Below are 22,683 nucleotides of genomic sequence, written 5' to 3' on the forward strand. Positions count from 1 at the left end.
TTGAAGTTTGTTAAATGGAGGAAAAAAGGGTTCCTGGCTTTTTTCTTGATACCAAAGCAAAATTGCTTTTTTTACTCATTATGTGATTCAGGCAGAAAGGAAAGGAATGACATCATTTAGGACCTGTGAAAGGATGTGGCATATCTGATGAACAGTGGTTACAATCTTGAAGTTTAAAACTGTGCATAAACTTAAAGCCATAGGTTTGATAATGAAGCTGTTATATACCTCAGAGACAAATACCAAAACTATGCACAGCACAGCATCGATGTGCTCTTAAATTTTCTGCCTTAGTATGCAATAAGTTTGGTTCACTGAGTTCATTTATGTAGCGAGCCCTTTTTTAAATTCCAGTGCTTTGACACCGAGATCGTCATTGCAGTGGTCAGGCAGGAAGTGCCACAGCTGCTCTTTGGCTTCAGAATCATTATTCTTGGAGATATTAAACAGTCATCTGATACTTGAGATGATATGCCTGCTGAGTGAGGGGCTTTTTTTGAGTTTTGCATGCAGAGTTTACATGCTGGATGTATTCAGGTGTACGTCAGTCACTCTCGGAAAACAAGCCACAATTAGAGATTCCATACAGCAGATATTCTCCAGTGTCAAAATCTAGAATAATAAAGAAAGGAGGACTAGTTAAAAGGCATTTGTTATAGAATATTTACTGTTATGCTGATAAGACAAAATCATGAGCTCCAGAGCAAAAAATTTTACAGAAGAGAAGGGAGTGAATTTTCATTAAGTGATCGACCAAAAATAAAGCATGAAACAAGAATGAACGAGGACTCACAGTATTCCTGGTACCTTAAGCTTGTGAATGCATACTGTGCAAACAGGGGAAGAATCTTGCATAGCATGTTAATGTGTGTTCTTTAGTACTGGAAGTGAACTGGAACATGATTTAATACACAGAAATCTGGAGCTTCAGTAGGAATTATTGAAATAGGTGAAAACCATCAATATTTAGCGGTTGATATTCTCTCCCTCTCTCTGTATTTGAAATATGTTATTGACTTGCATTTATGGTAGACATCAACACAGTTGTGTATTGAAACAGTTTCTCTAGAAAGGCTAGGAAATACTTCTCACTTAAAGATTCTAAAGAATGGATTCAGCAGACATCTGTCTGAAGCAGTTTAGCAGATCTTGCCTCGGGATATGGAGCTGGATTAGCTGACCTCTCGGGTTTCCTTCCGGATATGTTCTATGTTTACAACTAGAAAAAGTTCACTGAAGTTTAAATCATGTCACTGAAAGTTTGCAACTATGGAAAGTATAATAGTTTAAAAATCTATTCAGAATGAGCATCTTAAGATACTGTAAGGAGTTATATTGATGGTATACAAGAAAAATACAAAAAATAAGTTAGGAAAGCAGATCTGAGGTTAGGCTTTATTCTGAAGATCATGACAATACATGTCTTAATGGTGTTTGGCTTTTTCTTTGAATTCTTTGTTGCATTTTGTGTCAATAAAAAGTCCCATCTCTGTGATTGTAGATTCTTCATATTTTCTCTTTTCCCTCTTACTTTTTTATGCTTGCTCTCAAATATTATACTTATTTTAAATAATATTCATAAGGATTCTCTTAATTGATTGCAGAACTGTCTCATCAGCCAGCCAGTTTCCACACTATTTGCCACATATTGATGCTCACTAGTCAGGATCATGTTATGTAGTTGTAATAGGATTTGTGTTTGTGGGTTGGCTTTGGTGTTTGGGGTTTTTTTGAGGGTGTGGAGGGGTGTTGTACAGTAGGGCTAGCTCTTTTTCTTTACCAGCTGCTGCTAAGAAAGACAATTTTGCTTTGTAAATACAGCCATTACAGGTGATTTCAGCTGTGTTCAACATACCAGAATTGTCGCCTATTTTAGAATTGTATTTTGGTGTTTTGTATCAAGTAACAATTTTTTGAGGATTTGCCAATTTCAAGTGCAGAGATCAGACAACCTGTCCAGATGACTGTTTTGCAGCTGGGCTTTTGCAGGATAGCAGAATTAATGCACCATAATAATGTGTAAATTCTGAATTTAGGATGTATGAGTTGAGATGGGCTCTTCAGAAGAGACTAAACAAACAAACAAAAATATGAAGAATTTTAGAATATGTTTTGGAAAAAATGTTCCCTAAAAGTCAACTGGTTTCTTAGGTTTGATTATAACAAAAACTTGGTGTGGTTCTGTACTTATGCAATATACACATTCATGGTATCCTCAATAAATGTCTGAAAAGTATATTTCATGTGTGTTAAACCAAACAATCCTGGGACTTTTCAGTACACTTATCTTTTACCCTTGGTCAACCAAAAATTGCTGATTTTTTTTGACTGGAAATTTCTGTGTTTCAAGACAAAATATTATATGCATACTTCAAGGGTTAGCCCCCAGGGTGTTAAATGAGGATGAATAATCAGGGAATAATGTGGCTTTCCAAAGAAAAAGTGGTTTTGTACACCTGTTTCTGTTTTACACTGAAGAACATCCAGCTAGTTGATTTGCCATTTATTTGATTCAAAAGGATTTTTAAGGAAGCAAATATTAGACAGTAGTTCAGTTTTGAAGCCAAATATTATCCATCCATATGGATATAGAGATGTAGGTATGAAATAAAAATAGTGAGTTGAAATGTGAATTAACATTTTCTTCGCTGTTATATTAAAAATACCATAATTAAATGACCTTTCTATTTACCAGACTTGGTTTAACTGTCAACAGTTTCTTTATTTTTATAAATGCAGAACTAGGAAGGAAGGTTTAATTTCTTTTTTTTTTTTTATGCCAGTAGAAATCCCTTTTTCAACTTGGAAGTCATGGGGTTTTTCCCTCATTATTTTATTTAATTTGAATCAACTGTAAGACAGTCTTCCATCAACAGAAAAATGAAGATAACAGTGTTTAATTGTTCACTTCAAAATTTCAGTTAAATTTTCCGATGTGCACATCTACCTTTGTAGAACCTATTTAGGCCTCGTATGACATTTGTTTCTGTTAGTAGCTGATGTCATTAGCTAGCTGTTACTTTTGTCTAGGAGAAAGAGTATTTTTACTCTGTTGTCACTGTCAACTCCTGGCTCCATCAACTTTGGTTTTAGAAGTCTTGCATAGTGAGTATTTCCATTCAGCAGCTGAACACAACAGCACTTGTAACGCAGTCAGCATCCGCTGCCACCCTTAATGCCACTCAACTCATTGAAATGACTTCTTTGTGCAAAATTTCATTTATAATATTTCTGATTTGAAATGGCAGCTTCTGACATATTAGGGACAGGAAGGAGAGAACAAATGGAATCCACTTCGTTGTGGTCAGGCATAGCTATCATAGAGTTTCTATTTTGGAAAATACAGGGCTATTGATTCCCGTTCCTTCCTACCCTTCCCCTCTGTTAGCAGTGGCTTTTACAGGTCATTAGAAAGGATTATATTTCTAAATCTGTACTGTTACGGCAATTATAATTTCGTATTAATCATCTATATTCATGCCACAGAATTTTATTATAAAAGGCATAGCCCACATTCCATTATAACATCAGTCTGACTTAAAAGAAAATGTTTATTTTTCATGTTTTTCTTATCTTGCATGCACTAGGCACCATTAATAACGCAGCAGTAATGAAATGTATTTTAGCATCATAAAAAGAATTGCACAACTTATTTTTTCTTTTTAAATCTTCACTTAGAAACCCCCAAATCAAAAGCTTCACTGCATCACAAATATACGAGGGAAAATACACGCTATATTTTGCAAAAATATGTGTATGATAGTGATAGACATTGTAGAAAATCCTAGGAGGTGGCTGATGTTGAAGTTAATAGATAATGAAACTGTTAGAAAATTTAGCTAGCTGTATTAACTATACTAGCAATATTAGAAATGTTATATTTTTATGTATTATATATCGTATTGTACATTTGAAAATTATCAACTTTCAAAGTTTGAAGTTCCTCTCTGATCCTTCAGCCAACATATAGCTGAGTCTTCCTAGAGTGACCTATGCTAAGTAGTTGATTTTTTTTTTTATGTTCATCTGCAAATTTATTTGGACTTACTGCTTAGAAGGGAATGAAATATACAGGAGATAAATTCTGGAAAATTTTATATACATGAAACTATTTTTTACTAGATTTGAGAGTTCCTTAGTTCAGATGTTTGAGATGTTTTCCAACATAGGAATAATAGATGTCTGGGGTAGAAACTGTGTGCAAGTATTTTTCTTATGTTGCAACATTAAGCAAGAAACATATGACAAAAACAAGGAGAGAATGGGTTTTAACATGAAAATCTTTAAGGATTAAAAATGAATAAACCAAACTTTTGTTGGTTTATATCATGTGCTGTGTTTCTTCAAAGCTTGAGTAGACTTATTTTCATTAACCTGAAAATTTTCAACCTTTGTTCTGTCCTTTTGAAGTACATAACCAATACAGAGCAATTTTGTCAGAGGTCCCAAAGGATTTTCATAATTCTTTGAGATGAATCATACTCCCTCTTCCACCTCAAAGACACTTACCTGTCATGAACCAGTTTACATACCGTAGGAATAAGCCTGAAATATTGTGCTTGTAAGTCCCAGAATTTAGGAATCATAGGAAATAAATTTAATTCTGAAAATTATATTTAAGACTCCACTTCAACAGAATGCAATGCTTACTTTACTTTTTAATGTTTATCAGTTGGTGAGTTACTGTGAATTTTAGCCTTCACTTTCTGCGTATGTCTCTGTTTTTCTAAAATATTCTAAATGTGATATTCTAAAAGACAATGCAGGATAATTTTCATGAATGTTGGTTCACAGTTTTAAGACTGCACGATGCAGCCATGTGTGCTATCTTTATGACTGAATTTCAGTATCTATGGTTGATCCAATTTAGCAATTTTTTAAAACGCACATTGCTAGGCATGGGTTTAAAGTTATACTCAAAAAGCTCACAAGAATAGTAAAAAATAGGTGTTTATTTTAAGTTACTTAGTTTCAAATGATGAAGAAATGTATTTCAGTATGTAAAAGAGAGCATTAATGAGGTAAAGGCATGACATATTGAGAATGTCATATTTCCTTGAAATCAGTAGATCATTTCTTATAAATGTTATTCAAAGGTTCAAAAATATTATTTCTAACTAATCTAGTTCAATAGATGTGGTAACTACATGTAGATTGCAATTATACATACACGCAGAAAGTCTATAAGTGCCATTTTTCTACAAAATCAAGGTAATGAACCCGGTATCTACCTGAAATGTACTGTCTGCTGGTCTCAAGGGGCTGAGCTTGCTTTCACCATAATATTGCAAGAAAAAAAGTAAACAAAACTGTCATTTGTTTGGTTTATGATATGCTAGAGTACATTTAGTATCTGCAGTAAATTATCAGAAATTCAGAATTATTGTGAAGACTTCATGTTTCTCCTACATTATCAAAAAGAATTGAGCAAAGATGTCTGTGGAGAAAACAATGGCTAAAAGGTCGGCATTAGTGCAAAAGCGGCATGGGTTTCAGAGGTATGAAGGAGGCAGCAGCAGTATTTATTTTTGGTAGTTATCCTGAAAAATCATCCAGATCTCTTCTATGTGAGATGGCTAGAAATTTATTACTAAATTACTTCCACATTTTCCACTATGGCAGCTGTCATACTTCCCAGGGGGGCCCAGCCAGGTCATTCGCCACCTTCGGAGGCGTTGCAGCGCGCCGAGCCAGCCGGAGCTGTTACTGCCTCATGCTGCATCTCAGCAGGAGCTTGCCATGAATAACTGGTAACTAATAATTCCCGAGGAGGGTCACTTCTCAGCCCTAGCTTTGTCTGCCAGTACTCGGTCCCTAGCCAACAACTCAGCACTGGAGCTCACGCCAACAAGCAGTAAAGCGGGAGTGTCGCACAAATCAGAGCTCGAGCGCGCTGGTCTCCTCCTCACTGCGCTACTTTGCTCCAGCCCTACCACGTGCTACGTAACTGATGTTCACATGCAAAACATCTTGAAATCTTACTGTGGGCCTAAGAACAAGCAAAACAGGTCTCCTAAGCATATTTTTTTTTTCATTTTGGATATCAGCTTCTATCAGTGTTTGCCATTTTTTCCTTTTGAGAGACTACTTTGTCTTACAGGGTCTAAAGTTAGTTTTGGTACTTAAAAGCTTGCAAGTCCTTAGCTTGAATCTGCTGTTGAAATGCAAAGGCTATTTTTGTTGTTCTCAGCCATCAGAGAGTGCTCTGAGGACGAAAGGAAACATTTTATAAATAAGAATATTGAGTCTTCAGGGTGTGTCTCTTATAAAGTGATGTTGAACTTGGAGCTATTAAGTGAATAAATGGACCATTAACTGTAGTAATGAGGCTTCATTTTTCTCCCCATAATCTATAACGAATTGAGAAATTTTACATTTTACTGGTGTAATTGACATATGCAAAATATATTCCCTACACATCAATAAATACAGTTTCTCAAGGGACTGAAAATTCCAAGTTGGTCAAATTGATCTTTTAAAATCTCTGATAAGGGGATATAACAGGCCATTCAGGGCATAAATAATATTTATCCTGAGGAAAAAGGCTTTGAATTACTGTTTACTATTGGTATACTGTCAAAAATTAGATACGAACATAATTTAAATCTTTGTATTAATGTGAAAAAGAGCTGCTGCCTTACTAGTGCTCATATTCAAATGTAGTTTTTAATAAGGCTGTGATTGATTTGGGTGAATTCAGAGCGTCTTTGAATGGTGTGATATGTAACAGATTAATAACTGTCTCCAGTGAAATGCTACTTGAGTCTGTGTATCTGCACCCGGGATAACTATGCTCTCTGGACTGTAAATACTTAAAGACAGAAACAGCCCTCCTAAGGGCTTTTAAATAAGCAAGACTGCCAAGGAGAGCTTTAGTTGGGCCTCGAAGGGAGGAATAAATTAAATGCAGGATCTTTCACATTATAGAGGACATTTGAGAATTTCTTTTATTATAGGAAATGTCTGTATTTTTGTGTGTGTCCTTCTGTGTTGGTATCTATTTTTCCTGGTTATTTGTGCACAGGAGAGTTTTCCAGGTTGTAAAGGACAGAGATCACTTAAGTTTTTGATGAAGCATTATATTTCTAGGCTATTTAGTGTGGGTTCGCAGCCTAGGGTTGTATTTCACCGTACAGAATTACGGGGTTTGTAATAATGTTATATGTTTTCTTTCTGTCCTTTAAATTACCACTGAATACATTTACCTCTGCATATCTGTTGTCTCACTGATACATACAACGCATGTTTTTAGAAGCCATGTCTAAAGCCATTGCTGACTGCATAGAAGCATCTGAAAATAACATTTACTTCCTTGAATTTGTGTTTGCTAGTGAAGTTTCTTTTTTCACTTTCCACCCCTAGCATAGAGAAGTACTTTATTTGGATTGTCTAGAGAACAAGTAATTTGCTTTCAGAAACGAAGGGTTGTGCACTGGAGATATAAGGGGTTTTCTTCTAGTTCAAGTACATGACTCAGTACTATTAGTAGTTATTTAGGGATGTATTTTGTCCTTGTTTCATGTAGAGGGCTCTTAACAAAATGTATTGGAATTCCACACAAATAGCTGTTGAACTAGAATCCAAAAAGAAGACAGTAGGTGCCTTTTGAAGTAGTTCTCAAATACAGTGTAATTACATTTGATGCCTTTAGCTCCGAGTTGTTAAGTTTCACTGGCATGTAATGTATTTCGCTAGTCCTGCTATGGTTCGTGGTTTAATGTTGTTAGCGAATGAATCGCATATGAATCTTTTTTTTAGTAATATTTATTCAGCTGCTGTGTTACTAAGAGCAAATGTGTAGTAGCGGTTATTAAAATTCATTTTTCTTGCTTTTCTGCTAATTGCATAATACTAATGATGTACATCTTTGCATAATGTAAAACTCTCATATTGCTTGCATCATTTGGTTTCATAAATTATTCAGCACTATGCATAGTTTAATAATATTCCTGCTTTTCTCAAAACTATTATAATTTTCTTATATTCAATTTACAGCTGTGGAACAACTATTTCCATTTGGCTGTGGCTTTTATTACCCAAGATTCACTACAGCTAGAAAATTTTTCCCATGCAAAATACAACAAAATCCAGAACAAGTAAGCAATAATGTGTACTTTAGCTTATGTCTTTAATTTTGCAGTAAAATGATGGTAATGATAAAAATACCTTTCCTATTTCTCTTTTTTTCTAGATATGGGGATATGAGATGTTTAATTGGCTTTGCTATCCGTGACATGTGGTACAAACTTGGTGAGTAGGCAAATGAACTTAATTGCAACTGAATCCGTAGCATTGCTTGTTTCATTGAAAAATACCTGACATCAAGTGCTTTTGTAAATATTTCTATTTGAATTTAAAATGTTTTCACTCCTGTGATGAAGCGTGGAAGTGGCATGAGATACTGTTTGACTGCTGCCTATTTTTTATTTTGAAGACAACTTACAACCTTCTCAGAATTTTAAGATGGCTCAAATGAGAAGATTTCAGAAGTCTTATTTTCCTGAAATAGAGAACCAGATAAATTTTCCCTGAGAAGGTTACTGCTCAGTAACCTGGAATCTACAGTTCCAGAAATTAGTAGGCTCAGATTTGGCATCTGTTTGGATTAAAATTCCAGAATGTTTTTACATTTGTTGTACAGCCATGTTCTGCTACGGCTCCTTTGGGAGTTCATAATAAAGGGAACATTAATGTATTGTTCTATGAAAATACATACTATAGAGGGGTTTTGAAGTATACAATGAACACAGTTATGATGATGCCTATGATTATACTTTGAAATGCAAGCTGAATGTCAAATTTCAGACACTTAATCATGAAAAGACTAGATTTCATCAGTTTAACAGAGAAGACAGAAAAAAAGGCTTTACAACCATTCTGTCTCTTTGAGATCTCTTGACCACAGTCCAGTTCTGGTCTTTTGTTCCTCTGTACCACTTCAGTGGAGTGCTGAGCACAAGCTCATAGCATTTCTCCCTTTTTCCTGAGTTCTTCATTGTTCTGACTCAGCTAAAATGCATCCAAGAGAGCTTGTGTAATCTCTTATGTATCAGAAGTATATATTTTAAGTGGTGTGGAATCTTCTCAGTGCCTGCAATAAAGGAGCATTTCTTCCAGTAGTATCAATATTTTTTGCATGTTAAAATTTTAGTCAACATTTACCCACACTGTTCAAAATCTGAAGGTACTTGAATAAAAAGGTTCATCTTCATGAATACAAGGCAAAATTTAGAGTGATTGGCTGGGAGTCAACAAGAGGCAGAATTTATTCTGAACTCAATACCAAGTCTAATCCATATAGATACTAGAAGTTACTCAGTCATTCTGAGGTTTTTTTCAATCTTATTGACGTTACTGATTTAACTAGGATTAATAAAGATTATAAACAACATGAGTGGAAGAAAAAATAATGTTGCATAAAACTGTTGAAGTCATAATTTGATTATGCTTAGACTTACGTTAATATGGCACTCATAAGAGAGGAAAATCAGAATACTTTTTAGTTATGGAACAAGTCTAGTCATCTTTAGAATATTTTTATCTGTTTACAAGCTTTAGGCAGTATTGACATTCTTACCCAGGTCATTGGATTTTCCTGGTGATCTGCTCCACATATCAAATGTTTTTCTTCCCCAAGAAACAAGCAGCATTTGAAGAACACTCTTGGACCTTGCTGAGTTGTTGTAGATCTGGATGTTGGTTGACAGCAGATGTAACAGTTGTGCTACAAGATAGTTTTTTGTGGTGTTAGGAGCTGAGTTGTGTAGGTAGTGTTTCTGTTATTGCTTGCGATGCTTGATGCATTGGTTGGTTTGACTTACTAGTTGCAATGTTTGATGTTATTTGGAAATGAAAGCAAGTAATGTTTTTCTCCTTCATAAGCTAGAAGGGTTACACTATGTGACATCATTGTGTGGTGCACTCCTACTGATAGGATTGGGGGGATTTTTAGGTGTTTTTTATTACTTTGTACTCTGGGTATTTAAAAGATGTCAAAAGGTGAAAAACTGAAATGTTCACTAAATATGTCAACTCAGATGGCGTACATGCTTATTTCTGGCACTGAATTCTGACATCTTAGAATGGGACTATATCCATTAACACGCTTTCAGCTTTTGAGAAGTAATAGACATGAGTGACTAAGTTTTAAGATTTTGCCAGCATAGCTGGTTTAAAACATGGCTTTAAATGATTGCATGTCCTAAATGCTTTCCTAATTAAAAAAAAAAAAAAAAAAAAAAATTCTCTCTCCTCTCAAATACCCAGTTTGTGTTTCTGTTTTCAGGCCAGAATAAAATTTGCTTTATTCCGGGAATGATTGGACCCATCTTGGAAATGACTCTTATTCCAGAAGTTGAGCTACGAAAAGCCACCATCCCAATTTTCTTTGACATGATGCTGTGTGAATATCAAAGGACAGGAGAATTCCAAAAGGTGATTAAAAATACACTGTATTAAAATTTATTAAAATGTCATGTGATCGGTTCATTTCTGGTAAATGTGTTGTGTGGAGTCTTCTGCTTACAGAAAGTAAAATCCAAAATATTAAGAACAAAAAGAATAGCTTTTGTGCAAGTGAGTGTAGGCTCTCCAGAGAGATTTAGTTGGACTTAAGTAAAACTGTCATCATAATGACAGCATTAAGGCACTGAAATATGGACCCAAAGAGGCTGCAGGATCTTTATAAAAATTTTCAGAGTTTTCCTGTAAAAGGATCTGAGCAACAAGGCATGACATGGAAGTCAGCCCTCTGTTAAGTAGGAGGTATAATTAAATGATCTCTAGGGGTCCTTTCTAATCTATTTTTTTTATTATACCCCTTCTTTGTGACATAGATATTGATAAGCCAAAACTTCCAATTTTTAATACAGAATATCTGACAGAAGTAGCAATAAACAGTTAATTACATATTATCAGATTTCACAGGAAACTAGTTTTTCTAAATATTTATTGTGAGAAAAATAACCACAATGAAACACTGAGATTCCTAAAATGTTTTCTACAGTAATTTTGAAAAGGATTTTTAAATCACAAGTATTCAATATTTTTGATTGATAGGATAGAAATAGGGATGGTGGGATAGGACATCTGGGAATGCAAACTAAATCTCCTGCCACTGCTTGCTGTGTCTACCTGGGCAGTGAGTTTCTGTCAGTTATTTTTCCTAGCTGACTTTTCCATTCTCTGCAAGGTCTTTGGGCATGGACTCACCTTACTCTGTTTGCAAATTGCCTTTCACACTAAATTTTAAATTGGAGATTCAGGGTTTGTAGTTACACAAATAATTAATTCAGAACAACCTGTGTAACGGTAAGTAGCAAACAAAAAGTCATTATTTTAGACATTCATAGGAAAATAAATATAAATATCTCACTCATATATCCATCTATGTTTAATACTTTAAATCGTGTGGGGCATTTCTGTGTCAATGAAGTGTGGAACAAATGAGCAGATGGAATTCCCATTTTGGTCTGTATTCTACAGTGCAAAGCTTTTGGTTCAAGGCCAAGATTAAAAACCACTTTGCTTCTGTGCATCTGTTCCCTCCATGTCCTAATAGTCCTATATTTGCCTTCTTAAAAATGTTTTCCTGCTCTTGGCTTATACTTCATCTCTTGGGAGAGATGCACAGATCTGCACAGACCAAAAATCCTGAAAACTCATCAGTCATACTGACTGATTAACAAGAACAACAGCTTAGGAGCCTGGAAGATGCCAGACACTTAGGTGACCCTTAAATCACTTCTTATCCTAATATAACTATGTTTCAGGTGATATTTTTCCGTGCTGAGGAACAAGGACATTTGTTTTATTACAGCTCAAAAATAAGAGGTAATTTTTATCAGATGACATTAGAACTGTTTCACAATTGAGCACTGGAATCTCATTGGATTCTAATGTTTTGCTCTAGAAATTGTGATCATTTACTGGTCAACAATTGCTGGTTTTATTCTCTACTTTCCTATGGATAACATCATTAAGAGAAATTTCTTAAACTTGCATCTATAGATTGGGCAATTCTGTTGTTTTTTTTAAAACAATACATTTTAAAGGAAAGACATGTTAAGTTTTATTACATAAAATTGTTACTGTCTTAAGTAGAAAAGGCAAAGAAGTAATAAGAACAGAAAATTATTTGATGAACAAACATGTATACTAACTTTGACTAGTGGACAATTTTCATATACAAATTGGCACTTAGTATTATAAAGGATTTTTTCTTAAAGGTTTAGTATAAAATTTTGAGAATGATAGCATGTTATTTCAAGTCTGCCTTAGGCACTCATGAGCCTAGACTGACATTCAATTAAAACATAATTTTGCAGAACTTCAAAAATAAATAATTAATTTCTAATCTAATCCTCTCTGATGGGAGAGGGGAAAAAAGCAGACACATCTTTACTCAGTGAGTCTGTACTGGCAGCAGAATTAGGGCTTGTCTGGTACCTGCCACATCATTTACTAAACTTTATCAAAAAAGATAGAATCATAAACTTGATGTGGTAATGTGCTGGGACATCTGTGTGGCAGTGCTCCATGCGGGGTGGACACACTTGGTGTGTTGGTGCTAGTTCAAGAAACTGCGCCCCACTGTATTCATGCAACCTATGTGCAGCAAGGATATGAAGTTATTCAAATTTATCAAACAGGCATTTTATTTTATTTAGCTATTTCTATGAAATCAACTAATGCCAGAGGACACAAAATTCCACCTCCAGTTATCTCAAGAATGACATTCTATACATATATATTTAATGGAATGGAATACATACGTAGGTGTATGGCAAACTAAGGCATTTTCCTTGCGATCCTTCCTTTTACTTTGCACATGTGGTTTCCATTCCCCCAGAAGAAGTGTTATTTAAGTTTGTCATTTTAACTCTAATTGAAGATGTAGGGAGGAAGCCATTAATGTCTACTAATTTTAGCCATCGAGACTCTGTCTATCATTAGCTCAGAGAGCTAAGAATTTTGGAAGGGCAATTTATCCAACTTAGGTTTGGCATCTGTGGATAGAATTAGTCTTGAAAATACATCCCCTTCTTCAAATATAAAGGGAAGCCAGTTGCCCATGTGTTGGACACATGATGTTAAAATCCCATCCTCCAAATGTTGATAGCCCATCTTTCCTTGAAAGATCGGGTTATACATTTTGTTAAGGCTTCCCAAAGAAAGACACATCGTCAAGCAACCTCGTACTATTTGTTCTAACTGATAATCTGAGGCCAATATCTTGGAAAGAATTACTTGAAAAAAAAAACAACCAAACAAACAAAACCAAAACCAAGCCAAACTTAAACAAAGAAACAAAAAAAAGCTCATTGCAGAGTAAATGAAAATATCATTGCAGTAAACATGGTTTCAAGTTACATTAAGGATTTAACTTGGCTTAGGAAAGATTAATTCATCTGTGCTTATATTTTTGTTCAAATAAGTCATTCTGTTTGTGTTTGGTATTTTCAATTTAATGTGTCTCATTGGTTCCACCAGCTGCTGAATCCATCTGGGAAAGTTTTCTATATTTGCTTTCCTTCCTAACTGTTGTTGGGCTGTATCAGAAAATAGTGCAGACTGATGGTGTGTTCTTGGGCTCCCATAGCTATCGGGAGGGCTAGAGAGGAGGTGTTTCTTCTTAGTGAACCTCCTGGAGTCTGGTATCTTTCTGAGCTAACAGCTGTAAAAGGTTACCAGACGGGTGAACATAGGTGTTCTTGGCAAGCTCCTCTGATTTACAGGTGCTGTAAATACCCATATTTCTTACTCTCAGTTCTTGAAATTTTTTTATGCATGAGGATTTCAGAAGGATGTGGGATCATCCCATTAGCAGAAATCAAGTTTGTATGGCTCGGTGCTTCAGGCAGATTCATGTAGAAAAAGTTGAGATGTTTTGTGGTTTAGTATTGAAGTGTGCTCAGACACGTGGAGATTTCTTGGATCTAATAAATAGATAGGCAAGTAGTTTTAAAGCCAAAATGGTGCCAGGGACAATCGGGCAGACTCTCTTTAAGTTAGCAGAGAAATATCCTTTCCAGGACTTCATTTTGGCACAGACACGTTAAAGCTTTATTCTATATTTCTGTCAGCTTTTTTATTTATTTTGGTTCAAGCAACTGACTTTTTTTTGCAGCTTCTTGTGGTTTGAACCAAAGAAAAGCACTATTTTAGCTACCGAGAAGAAAAATTAACTCTCTTCCAGCCAAAACCAGGACATAGTTTTTGAGAAACTGCAGGAAAGATGCTTAGGAAGAGGTTTTTTGTTCATGTCCAGCATCTGTGAAATTATTGCCTCTTAGAGAAGTAATCAATTCTCTACCTGCTGAATAAGTACTAGGGAGGATTTAAGAGGTGGATGATTTTTAACTGGTGCTTGACTTGCCCTGTGTTCACAGATTCCTGTCTTACTGCAGCAAGTCCACAGACTTCAGCTCTAGAAAATGACTCGGTTGGATGTTCTTGCTTAATATTGCCTTGACCTGAAACTGCCGTGTGCCTGTTACCCGTGTTACTAGTACACACACATACACACACTGCTTACAAGTAGAAATGATTTCTAAGGCCTTTAAATTTCTTTTTCAGCCTGGACAAGTAATTTTTTTTTTTTTCTGATTCTCTATGTTTCAATGATATCTCTTTATTTTATAGGATAGGTATAGTATGTACTGTTCCACTGACAGTCTTTAATTTGTATTATAATTACAGAGAAAGAGCTAACTTTAGAGCAGCAAAACCTGCAAGTAACAGGACAAACAATTGCTGTGGATCACAGAGTATTGATACTCCTAATAAACCAAAATTCTTTGTGGCCTCTAAGGTTCCCTCTTATTTGACACTCCTGTAAAAAAAAAATAAGTAGTAGTAGTCCTTTCCTTCTACTCAAATCAGAAAATGGGATTGCTCTTTATACTGAACAACTTGTAGTTTTCTCTGAGAACATTATGGGAAGTAATTCTTAAATGGAGACTCTGAGATGTGGTCTGAAGCCATTAAGTATTTTGAGGAGCAGTGTAGAGCCTGTTCAGTACACCACAGAGATGAAACATTTTCTGCCGACTTCTGTTGAAATACTGGATGGCTACATGCTGCTCGGTTCTGCTGGAGTTAGTCCTATACTGCTGTTAACGTCGCTCATACGCATACTATACAGGTTAGCAAATTCACATTCAGCAATGACCTTTTATATGTAGGTATCTCACTTACAATAAACATATTTTCTCAATTTTCCCCTTCATTCTAGCAGCAGAGTATTTTAACTATTCTGTGCCCATTTAAACCAGTGCTCTTCACGTTTCCATGAACATTCCTTTCCTGCTCAGTCATCTTAAAATATGCTATACCTGGTGCCGAGCTGGAGAAGTCGCCAGCCTGTGCCATTGCATCATGTGTACACAACTTCAAGTTGTCTATCACATTGACCCCCTGTGAAGTGTTTAAATATTTCTATTTGAAGCGTATCTGTCAGCCGCTGCACTGTAATCATACAGACTATTTTGGTTTCACACATTTACAGCTGTGGTTTTGTTTTGACTTGGTCTGAGAAATAAGAAGTGTTTGAAATTCCTCCTTCCTCCCTGTCCCTTCTGGAGAAGTGGAGTGTATCTGTATTGCCAAATTTTCTGCACCTAGTCTTTCTGGTTTTGTGTGATGAGTATAGAATTAGGCCACTCAAGACACTGTTTCAAAGCTCCTTGCAAGAAGCAACCGCCCACTTCAGTCGTCTGTCTAAAGAGCAGTTGGCAGCATTGGGGTGACCCGGTAGATATGGGGTTGGACACATGGCTTCCTCCTGTCTTCGATGAATACTGAGTAATCCTGCTAGTTCTTCTCTCTCGGTGTGGAATTGTACTCGTTGCTGTGAAAAGGTGAAACCTGAGAAATTCTACAGAGAATGGATAGTCAGCATGTAACATCTGTTAGTTATCCTCAAACTTTAAATTTGAGTAGAATGTGGATTATTTATTTTAGGTTGCTTTTAGGGATGGATCTAAGGATATTTAAATAGAGATTTTTATGTAGCTTATATTATGTAACCTTATAAATCTGTTTCTTTAAGAAGCGGTTTTAACATAATTGCACTTACTGATTTTAGGGGCAAAATGAATTGATTAGTTTATATCCTGGAATGACTTTGGTGTTTGATATTTGCTGGTCCTGTTTAAGCTGAATCTCAGGACAAAAATGAAGGATATCGAATATTCAGGAGAAAAAGGCGGAATGCTTGGACTTCATTCTTGAAAAAGGCTGAGTAACTTTTCTGAGTGAAGGGTTTTAAACATGACCTACTTGAAGGAAGTGTATCTACTAACGTATTTTCAGTTAGAATGGCATGTTCTCTACAACTAAAGGAATTGTCCCTTCCAAACATTAGTCTGAAGGCATGCCTGACCTGCTTTCTGTTCGAAGGGGAAGATCTGTTTTCTTATATGTAGCTTTGGGCTTGGCTTCTTCAGTGCTGAACTTTTTGATGAGAATAAATATAAGTAAGGAAAAATGTCTTGCATTCCAGTTATCTGATATTACTGCATATAAAATACCATAGTAATTCTTTCTACCATGAAAGCCTTCCAGCCCTCTGACGGGATGATCTGGATCCCAGTCTGCCAAAGCTCTCGGTTACACAGAAATGCTCGAGGGAGAAAACAGAATTATTTATGTACTGAAAATTGCGTGAAATTTTGTGTGAACTAACAATGTGAAAATTTGCTGTGTTAGTACAGTAGTGATTTTTGTCATTTTTACAGTGCTTTTAATAATGATATCTACGTAAAGCAGCAGAGCTTTATTTCAATGTAGATCTCTTAGTTTTCTAATGCTTTCTCTGTGCCTCTTGACGTGTTAGTGGCCTGCCTAGAACCCTGTGGTAGACTTTTCCCACTGCTTCTTGAAAATACTGTGCCAAGCTTCCTCTTAGCTGAAGCTATATCTTACTAGGACACAAATTTTTCTTTAGCCCCTGAGGACTCCCTTTAGACTTGCTTCCTGCTTTTCTCAAATATCTTCTAATCGGTGCTCTTCTGCATGCTTCTCACTAGCACGTGTGCACACTCTCAGGGCATGAGGAATCTTTCATTTTTAGTATGTCTGTAGTTGATTCATAGGGCAATAGAACAGACAACACACACAAGCAGTCTTTTCTGCTGTCTCAACATGCTGTATGTAACAATGTGAAACATTCAGTATATATGAATATATATCTTTCGATATAGTTATGAATACAATTTTTGCCACACCTGAGTCATTTATTCATATGATACTCAGATTTTAGTAGAAACTTTGGAGTTAGGGGGTTGAGACACGTTGTGACTGCCCAAAGAGGACATTGGCAGCCACATTAGAAATGTTTTAAAAAACTTGTTGGCATTAAAAACTGGTAATTCTCTAACTGTACAGATCCTTTACAAATCTACATCAAGTTGTTTTCTCACATGATGATATCTGAACTACATACAGTTAGTTGGATGAGAACAAGGAAGGACAATAGCTGCACTGAGATTTTGAGATTCCTGTATCGCGCTTCCTTTCAGAGGGTGTACCCAAGTGAAATGGAAGCTTAGGGGAAGTGTATGTCCAGGCTCTCAGCACTGCTAAAAGCCCAGACTGTGAATCAAGCTGATGAAGCTTAGAATGCTTTTATAACTCCTAGAGTCTTCATATAACAAGCCGAAAAGAGATGTCAAAGAATGAAGAATCAAAGAAAAATATCAGGCAAGAGGCTTAGAAGCAATGAAGGTATTCAATAAAGGCTAAGCAAAGAACAAGGTCAAAATGCCTTAGGTAACCAGAGGATATGAAAAGGATTCCCTTTATAGTCACAGCTGGGGAGACTGCTTACTGGAAGAATGGCTCTGCCTTGAAGGGGATTTTCCTCGGTCTTGTACTTGTGCTGAGTTTTCAACCTGCAGGTGCAAAAAGATACCAGCTTCCTCACAACATAATATTTGAAGCTTGGGAAAAATTATGCTAGTGGGCTGACTGCTTTTTAGTGTTTTTTTTAACATATTAAAACCTGCAGCATCTTAATATTTATTTCTGCTAAGCCTATTGAATTACATTATTTTCTACCATGCAATGTTTTTATATTACGTTAATTTAAAATAGTTTTATGTTTTCCAAGATAGATATATCAGGTTATTTTAAAACACTTTCTTTTTTGAACACTTTTTCTTTGTTTTGTTTCAGATCATGTCTAAAGGACAACAGTAGGCTAGTACACCCAGTATTTTGGTTCAGAATGCCAGGGTCTGCACTGGACAATATTAATGGGGGGTTATTTTCCTTGGAACCCTCTCTCTGTAAATTTCCAACTGATTTAAGGCTGTGCTTTTTCGAATTTTCCAGTGGCATTTTCCATTTTATATTGAGGTGAAGGCAAACGAACAAACAACAAACAAAACCAAAACACAACAAACTTGTCTTCTGTATTTCTGTTATGAGTCTGATACATAAATATCAACCATTTGAGGACATCTGTTGAACATGAAAATCTAAACGCTTTAAGGTGCTTGGAAAAGGGGGGGAGTAGGAAAACCCCAAACAAACCATATGCATGTATTATAGTTTCCACGTTTTTCATTTTCCAGACCTAACTGCAGTTTGCATGATACATGGTAAAGGCACTGCAGTCTAATTACAAATTCTGATCTAAACATGTTAGATTTGATTAACCCTTAATTAACCCAATTATTACTACGGTATTATTAATGGTGTACTACCTAGAAATTCTCCAGAGATGTTGCAGGAGTTTATTGCACTTTAAAGCTGTCCAGCTATTGTCATTGGCAATTTGTAACAACAATTTCACAGGTTAGCATCAATTTCCCAGATAACTTCTTCTTTACCTGCGTCACAACGTTTGAAATTAGTCTTTCTCTTTTTCTGAATATTGTGAGATACGGTTCCCTTGCTTAATTATGTAAAAGTACCTGAGTATATGAGACACTGTTACAGGGTGTAACAGAAATGGCAAGAAAATAATATAGATAACAACTTCAGATACTCAGCTTCAATAAGTTTATTATAGGAATGACTGAGCCCAGTAGTCAGGTTGAAGTTTCAGGGGCGACGCTGCAAACTGGGAGATAGTGATTCTCCGTAAGATAAATTGGGGATAAAAGGAAACCTAGAGGCCTTGGAGTTTTAAGAGTTGGCTGATGAGTGACAGCTAAAAAGGTTTGACCAGTGGAGAAATATTAACAGGTTTTCTTTCTTTGTATGCACACAAGCTGCATAGATTCTTTTTCAGTTCAGAAAGGAGGAAAAGGTACTTTTTGACCTTATAAGTAAAGAAATAAGACCGATGATGACTCCCACTGGTGTGCATTATTCAGCTGAAATATGTTCAAGCATTTAACCATTGAGAATATGTGATATAACTACACAAACATATTCTTTCGTCGTACTGAAATGTGTTTGACCTCTGGGTATCTACTCAGTGTTTTGATTTTTCTTGCTTTATTAGTTTGAAAATGAAATAATTTTGAAGTTGGACCACGAGGTGGAAGGAGGACGAGGGGATGAACACTACATGCAGTTGTTCGAGTCCATGTAAGTAGTGCATGATAACAAACACCTTCAGGATGTGATTTTATCTTATTGTTCCCTTTTCTTAAGTTGGTAACCTCACTTTAAAAATAAAATAGAATCTTAGCAGGTTTTTTATGAAGGGACTGGAAATAGAATACTGCTTTAGTAAACCTGGTTTTGCTTGTTGAAACTGTTTTCCTGGTTCCTTCTCAGTATTTTGTGCTCCAACTAAAATACGAAGAAATGATACCTAACATGCATTTCTCTATCCAACTTTCAAGCAACAATAATTGCTCACCCCATTTTTTAGTATTTTCCCATTTTTCTTTATAACATTTTTTGATTTTACTTCACACCAATAAGAATAAGGTATTTTAAAGTGTCTGTCTTGCTTTTCTCAATGTCTAGATTGGGCTCCAAGAGATTATTCTCTGAATTTACATAAGGGGACTATCCTGGAAGGAGAATATTGCGAAGTGCTACCATTTAATAAGAATATTTCTGTATTGCTAACAATCCCAAAGCCTGGTATAGCATCTCCTCCTCTTCTTGGCTGCCCACATTCAGTTTTCTTCTCAGACTTAATAGCTGTGTCTTCACTTGGGGCAGGTTGTGTGTGTGATGTATTGGGCGGTGCTGGAATCCTTGCTCTTACCTCTGAGAATTTGTTGCTACCTTTGTGCCTTGGACTGTAACAGTGAGAAGTACATCACTCACCACGTACTTTCTCAAGCATTCATAACCTAATAGTTATTAAGTATAAAAATGCTGTAGCACGTTGGCTACCTGACAAAATCGATACAGGCTTTGTGATGTTGAGTGTGTATTTTTTTCCTTTCTCAAAGCCTGCTACCTTGTGTGTATTCTATGTTTGCAAAGATTGCTTTCCCCTGCACAAAGTTACATCCCTCACCAGGTGAAGCATGAAATCTTTGTGTACACTACAATGGAAAAAAATCTACTTTCAGTGAAAACTTATATTTGTAGAAAATATTTAATTATATAATCAAATAATAACATGTAAATGTTATGTAAATAATATGTAATTATGTTTTAATGAAGTAGTAAAATTTAAAAGAAACATAATCTAAATCAAACATAATTTAAATGTTATGCTGTGTTACTTTAATGTCTGTTCTGTGAGGAAGCAGATAACATAGAGAGGCAGACCTGAAAAAGGTACAAGTACTGACCCTTCTTAAGCAGTATTAAGCTATTCTTTGATACACTGGCAAGGACAGATGAAGTTTTAAAAATGTCTCTTGCACTTCCTAACATGCAATGACTATGTAAACTGACAGCAATAAACTAATTTTTTGATTTTGAATGTTTACTGTTTGGCTTCAGGTCTTAGGATAGTTGAGAGGTGACAGAGATGGTCAGACTAGTGCTTGGGGTGACAGAACAGACCTGCACGTACGCCGTTCCCTTACTCACACTGCTGCAACGCCTGAACTGCGATGCCTGCCGAAACTGGCGCTGCAGTTCATCATCTCTGCTACTGGGGATTCAGCTGACACAGTGGACATTTCTTGCCATGCTAAACTTTTCTTGCTGTTATTAAGGCTTTTTTTCCACATATCCATATTAAATCTTCCTTGCCTCAGTTTAAGCCGAACAGTTCTTGTTTTACCCACAAGGGACAAAAAGAATAATTTATTCTGTTTCTCTTTGTAACAGCTTTTAAGAAATTGGTTAGTTCCTGTCAAGTTTCCTTCAGTCTTCTCTTTAGGGTAAACAACCCCAATATTTCAGTCTGTCATATGAAATATTTTCTGGACATTCCTACAATGTCTACATCTCTTTTGAAATACTACGTTGCCTTAAAGCTGGAGAGAGTATTCAAATGGAAACTTCATTAATGCAAAGAAAAAAACTTCCTTCAGATCTTGTGCATGAGACTCTTGGAAGTTTTCTTCTTCTGAGCTGTGTAACACTGTTCGCTTGTCTCGCTTGCAGTTTACCCTTGCATTCAAATATTCTTCTAGAGAACTGGAACCTGTCCAGTTAAACGCCATCGTGCAGTAGTGCAGTCGAAGCGGAGGCTGGTGCCCTGTCTGTGGTTGGACCCTCTTCTCTTCTCTCGGTTGGTTGGTTGGTGGGTTTAAATCTTCCTACCTTTACACCTTTCAGAGCAGGGATTTCAGGCCTCCGTCCCCAACTCCCTGTTCCAGATGGACAGAGACTCAGTTAAACTGGGTTCCAGATTTATTCATTTAGTCTTATTTTCATCAATTAATTTCCTGTAACTGCATTCCTGCCCGGTTCCAGTTGCCACCTGAATGCAGCTGCGCAGCAGTAGCCAGTGACGGTCTGGTGTGTCGATGCTCACCCCTGCAACCAGCACTTTCCCAAACTGGTTGGCTGCTGGGAACTGGCCCACGCCCAGGAAACTGAATAGGTGCAGCAGAAGTTTAAGCCCTGCCTCGCATTTGTCCATAGTCCAGAAGGTTAGCGGGCGCCGCGGCGGGGTTAGGACCCAGCTGACGAATGCTGTCCCGGGCAGCACCCAGGAACAGTCGGGAGAACGTGGAGCAGATGAGAGGCTGTTCGATAAGCAGAACAGACAGGGCAGCCCTGTTTCTGGGAAATGGAGGAGAATCTAACTGCGAATACAAGTTGTACTCTGGCAGTTGTCCTCAGGCTCAGCAGATGAGTTCTGGTGTGGTTTAGTTACTAATGCAGGCACAACACAAAGCAGCATTTGGAAGCTTTCCAGTTCTCCATCATTGCAATGGCCCACGTTAGGCAGTTGTTTTCACGAGCTTTATTGAAAACATTTTTTATTTTAAAACTTCAATTTTTTTCAAGCTCTGTTGAAAAATATAAAGGTTTCTTACTCCCTCCTAGGGAAAAAAATATTTTTTTTCTAAAGTTTTATGGGTTGTCCTTATTGGTATTATTGTATAAAGCTGAGCAGGACGACTTTTTAAATCTTCCCTCGTGAGACGGGTATTCTTCTCTCCTGTTCATTTTGCAGTTCTCTTCTGTGTGTATTCCAGTTCACCTGCTTCAGTGACTGGAGTTACATACTGTATCCTGGGTGAGATGTAGCAAAAGCTTGTGTTTTATGTCAGTTTTTCTACCTGTATTGGAAAGAAATGTGATGTCATGGTGCCTCGTGTTCATTTGACAGTCAAGTAATGTCCCTAGGCCTGCCTT

At 36.4% G+C, this 22,683-nt stretch overlaps 1 protein-coding gene across 2 annotated transcripts in view; it reads left to right on the forward strand.

The window, feature by feature from the left end:
- Positions 1-22,683, forward strand: part of DOCK2 (dedicator of cytokinesis 2) — a 193,714-nt gene that overhangs the window by 138,992 nt on the left and 32,039 nt on the right. For both annotated transcript variants that reach the window (XM_042790158.1, XM_042790159.1), the window contains exons 31-34: positions 7,996-8,096; positions 8,192-8,250; positions 10,286-10,434; positions 19,457-19,542. In XM_042790158.1, the coding sequence (XP_042646092.1) occupies positions 7,996-8,096; positions 8,192-8,250; positions 10,286-10,434; positions 19,457-19,542 (395 nt within the window). The remainder of the gene's footprint in view (positions 1-7,995; positions 8,097-8,191; positions 8,251-10,285; positions 10,435-19,456; positions 19,543-22,683) is intronic.

The sequence above is a fragment of the Tyto alba genome, unplaced genomic scaffold, assembly GCF_018691265.1.
Source record: "Tyto alba isolate M040663 unplaced genomic scaffold, T.alba_DEE_v4.0 Super-Scaffold_17, whole genome shotgun sequence".
Lineage (NCBI taxonomy): Eukaryota > Metazoa > Chordata > Aves > Strigiformes > Tytonidae > Tyto > Tyto alba.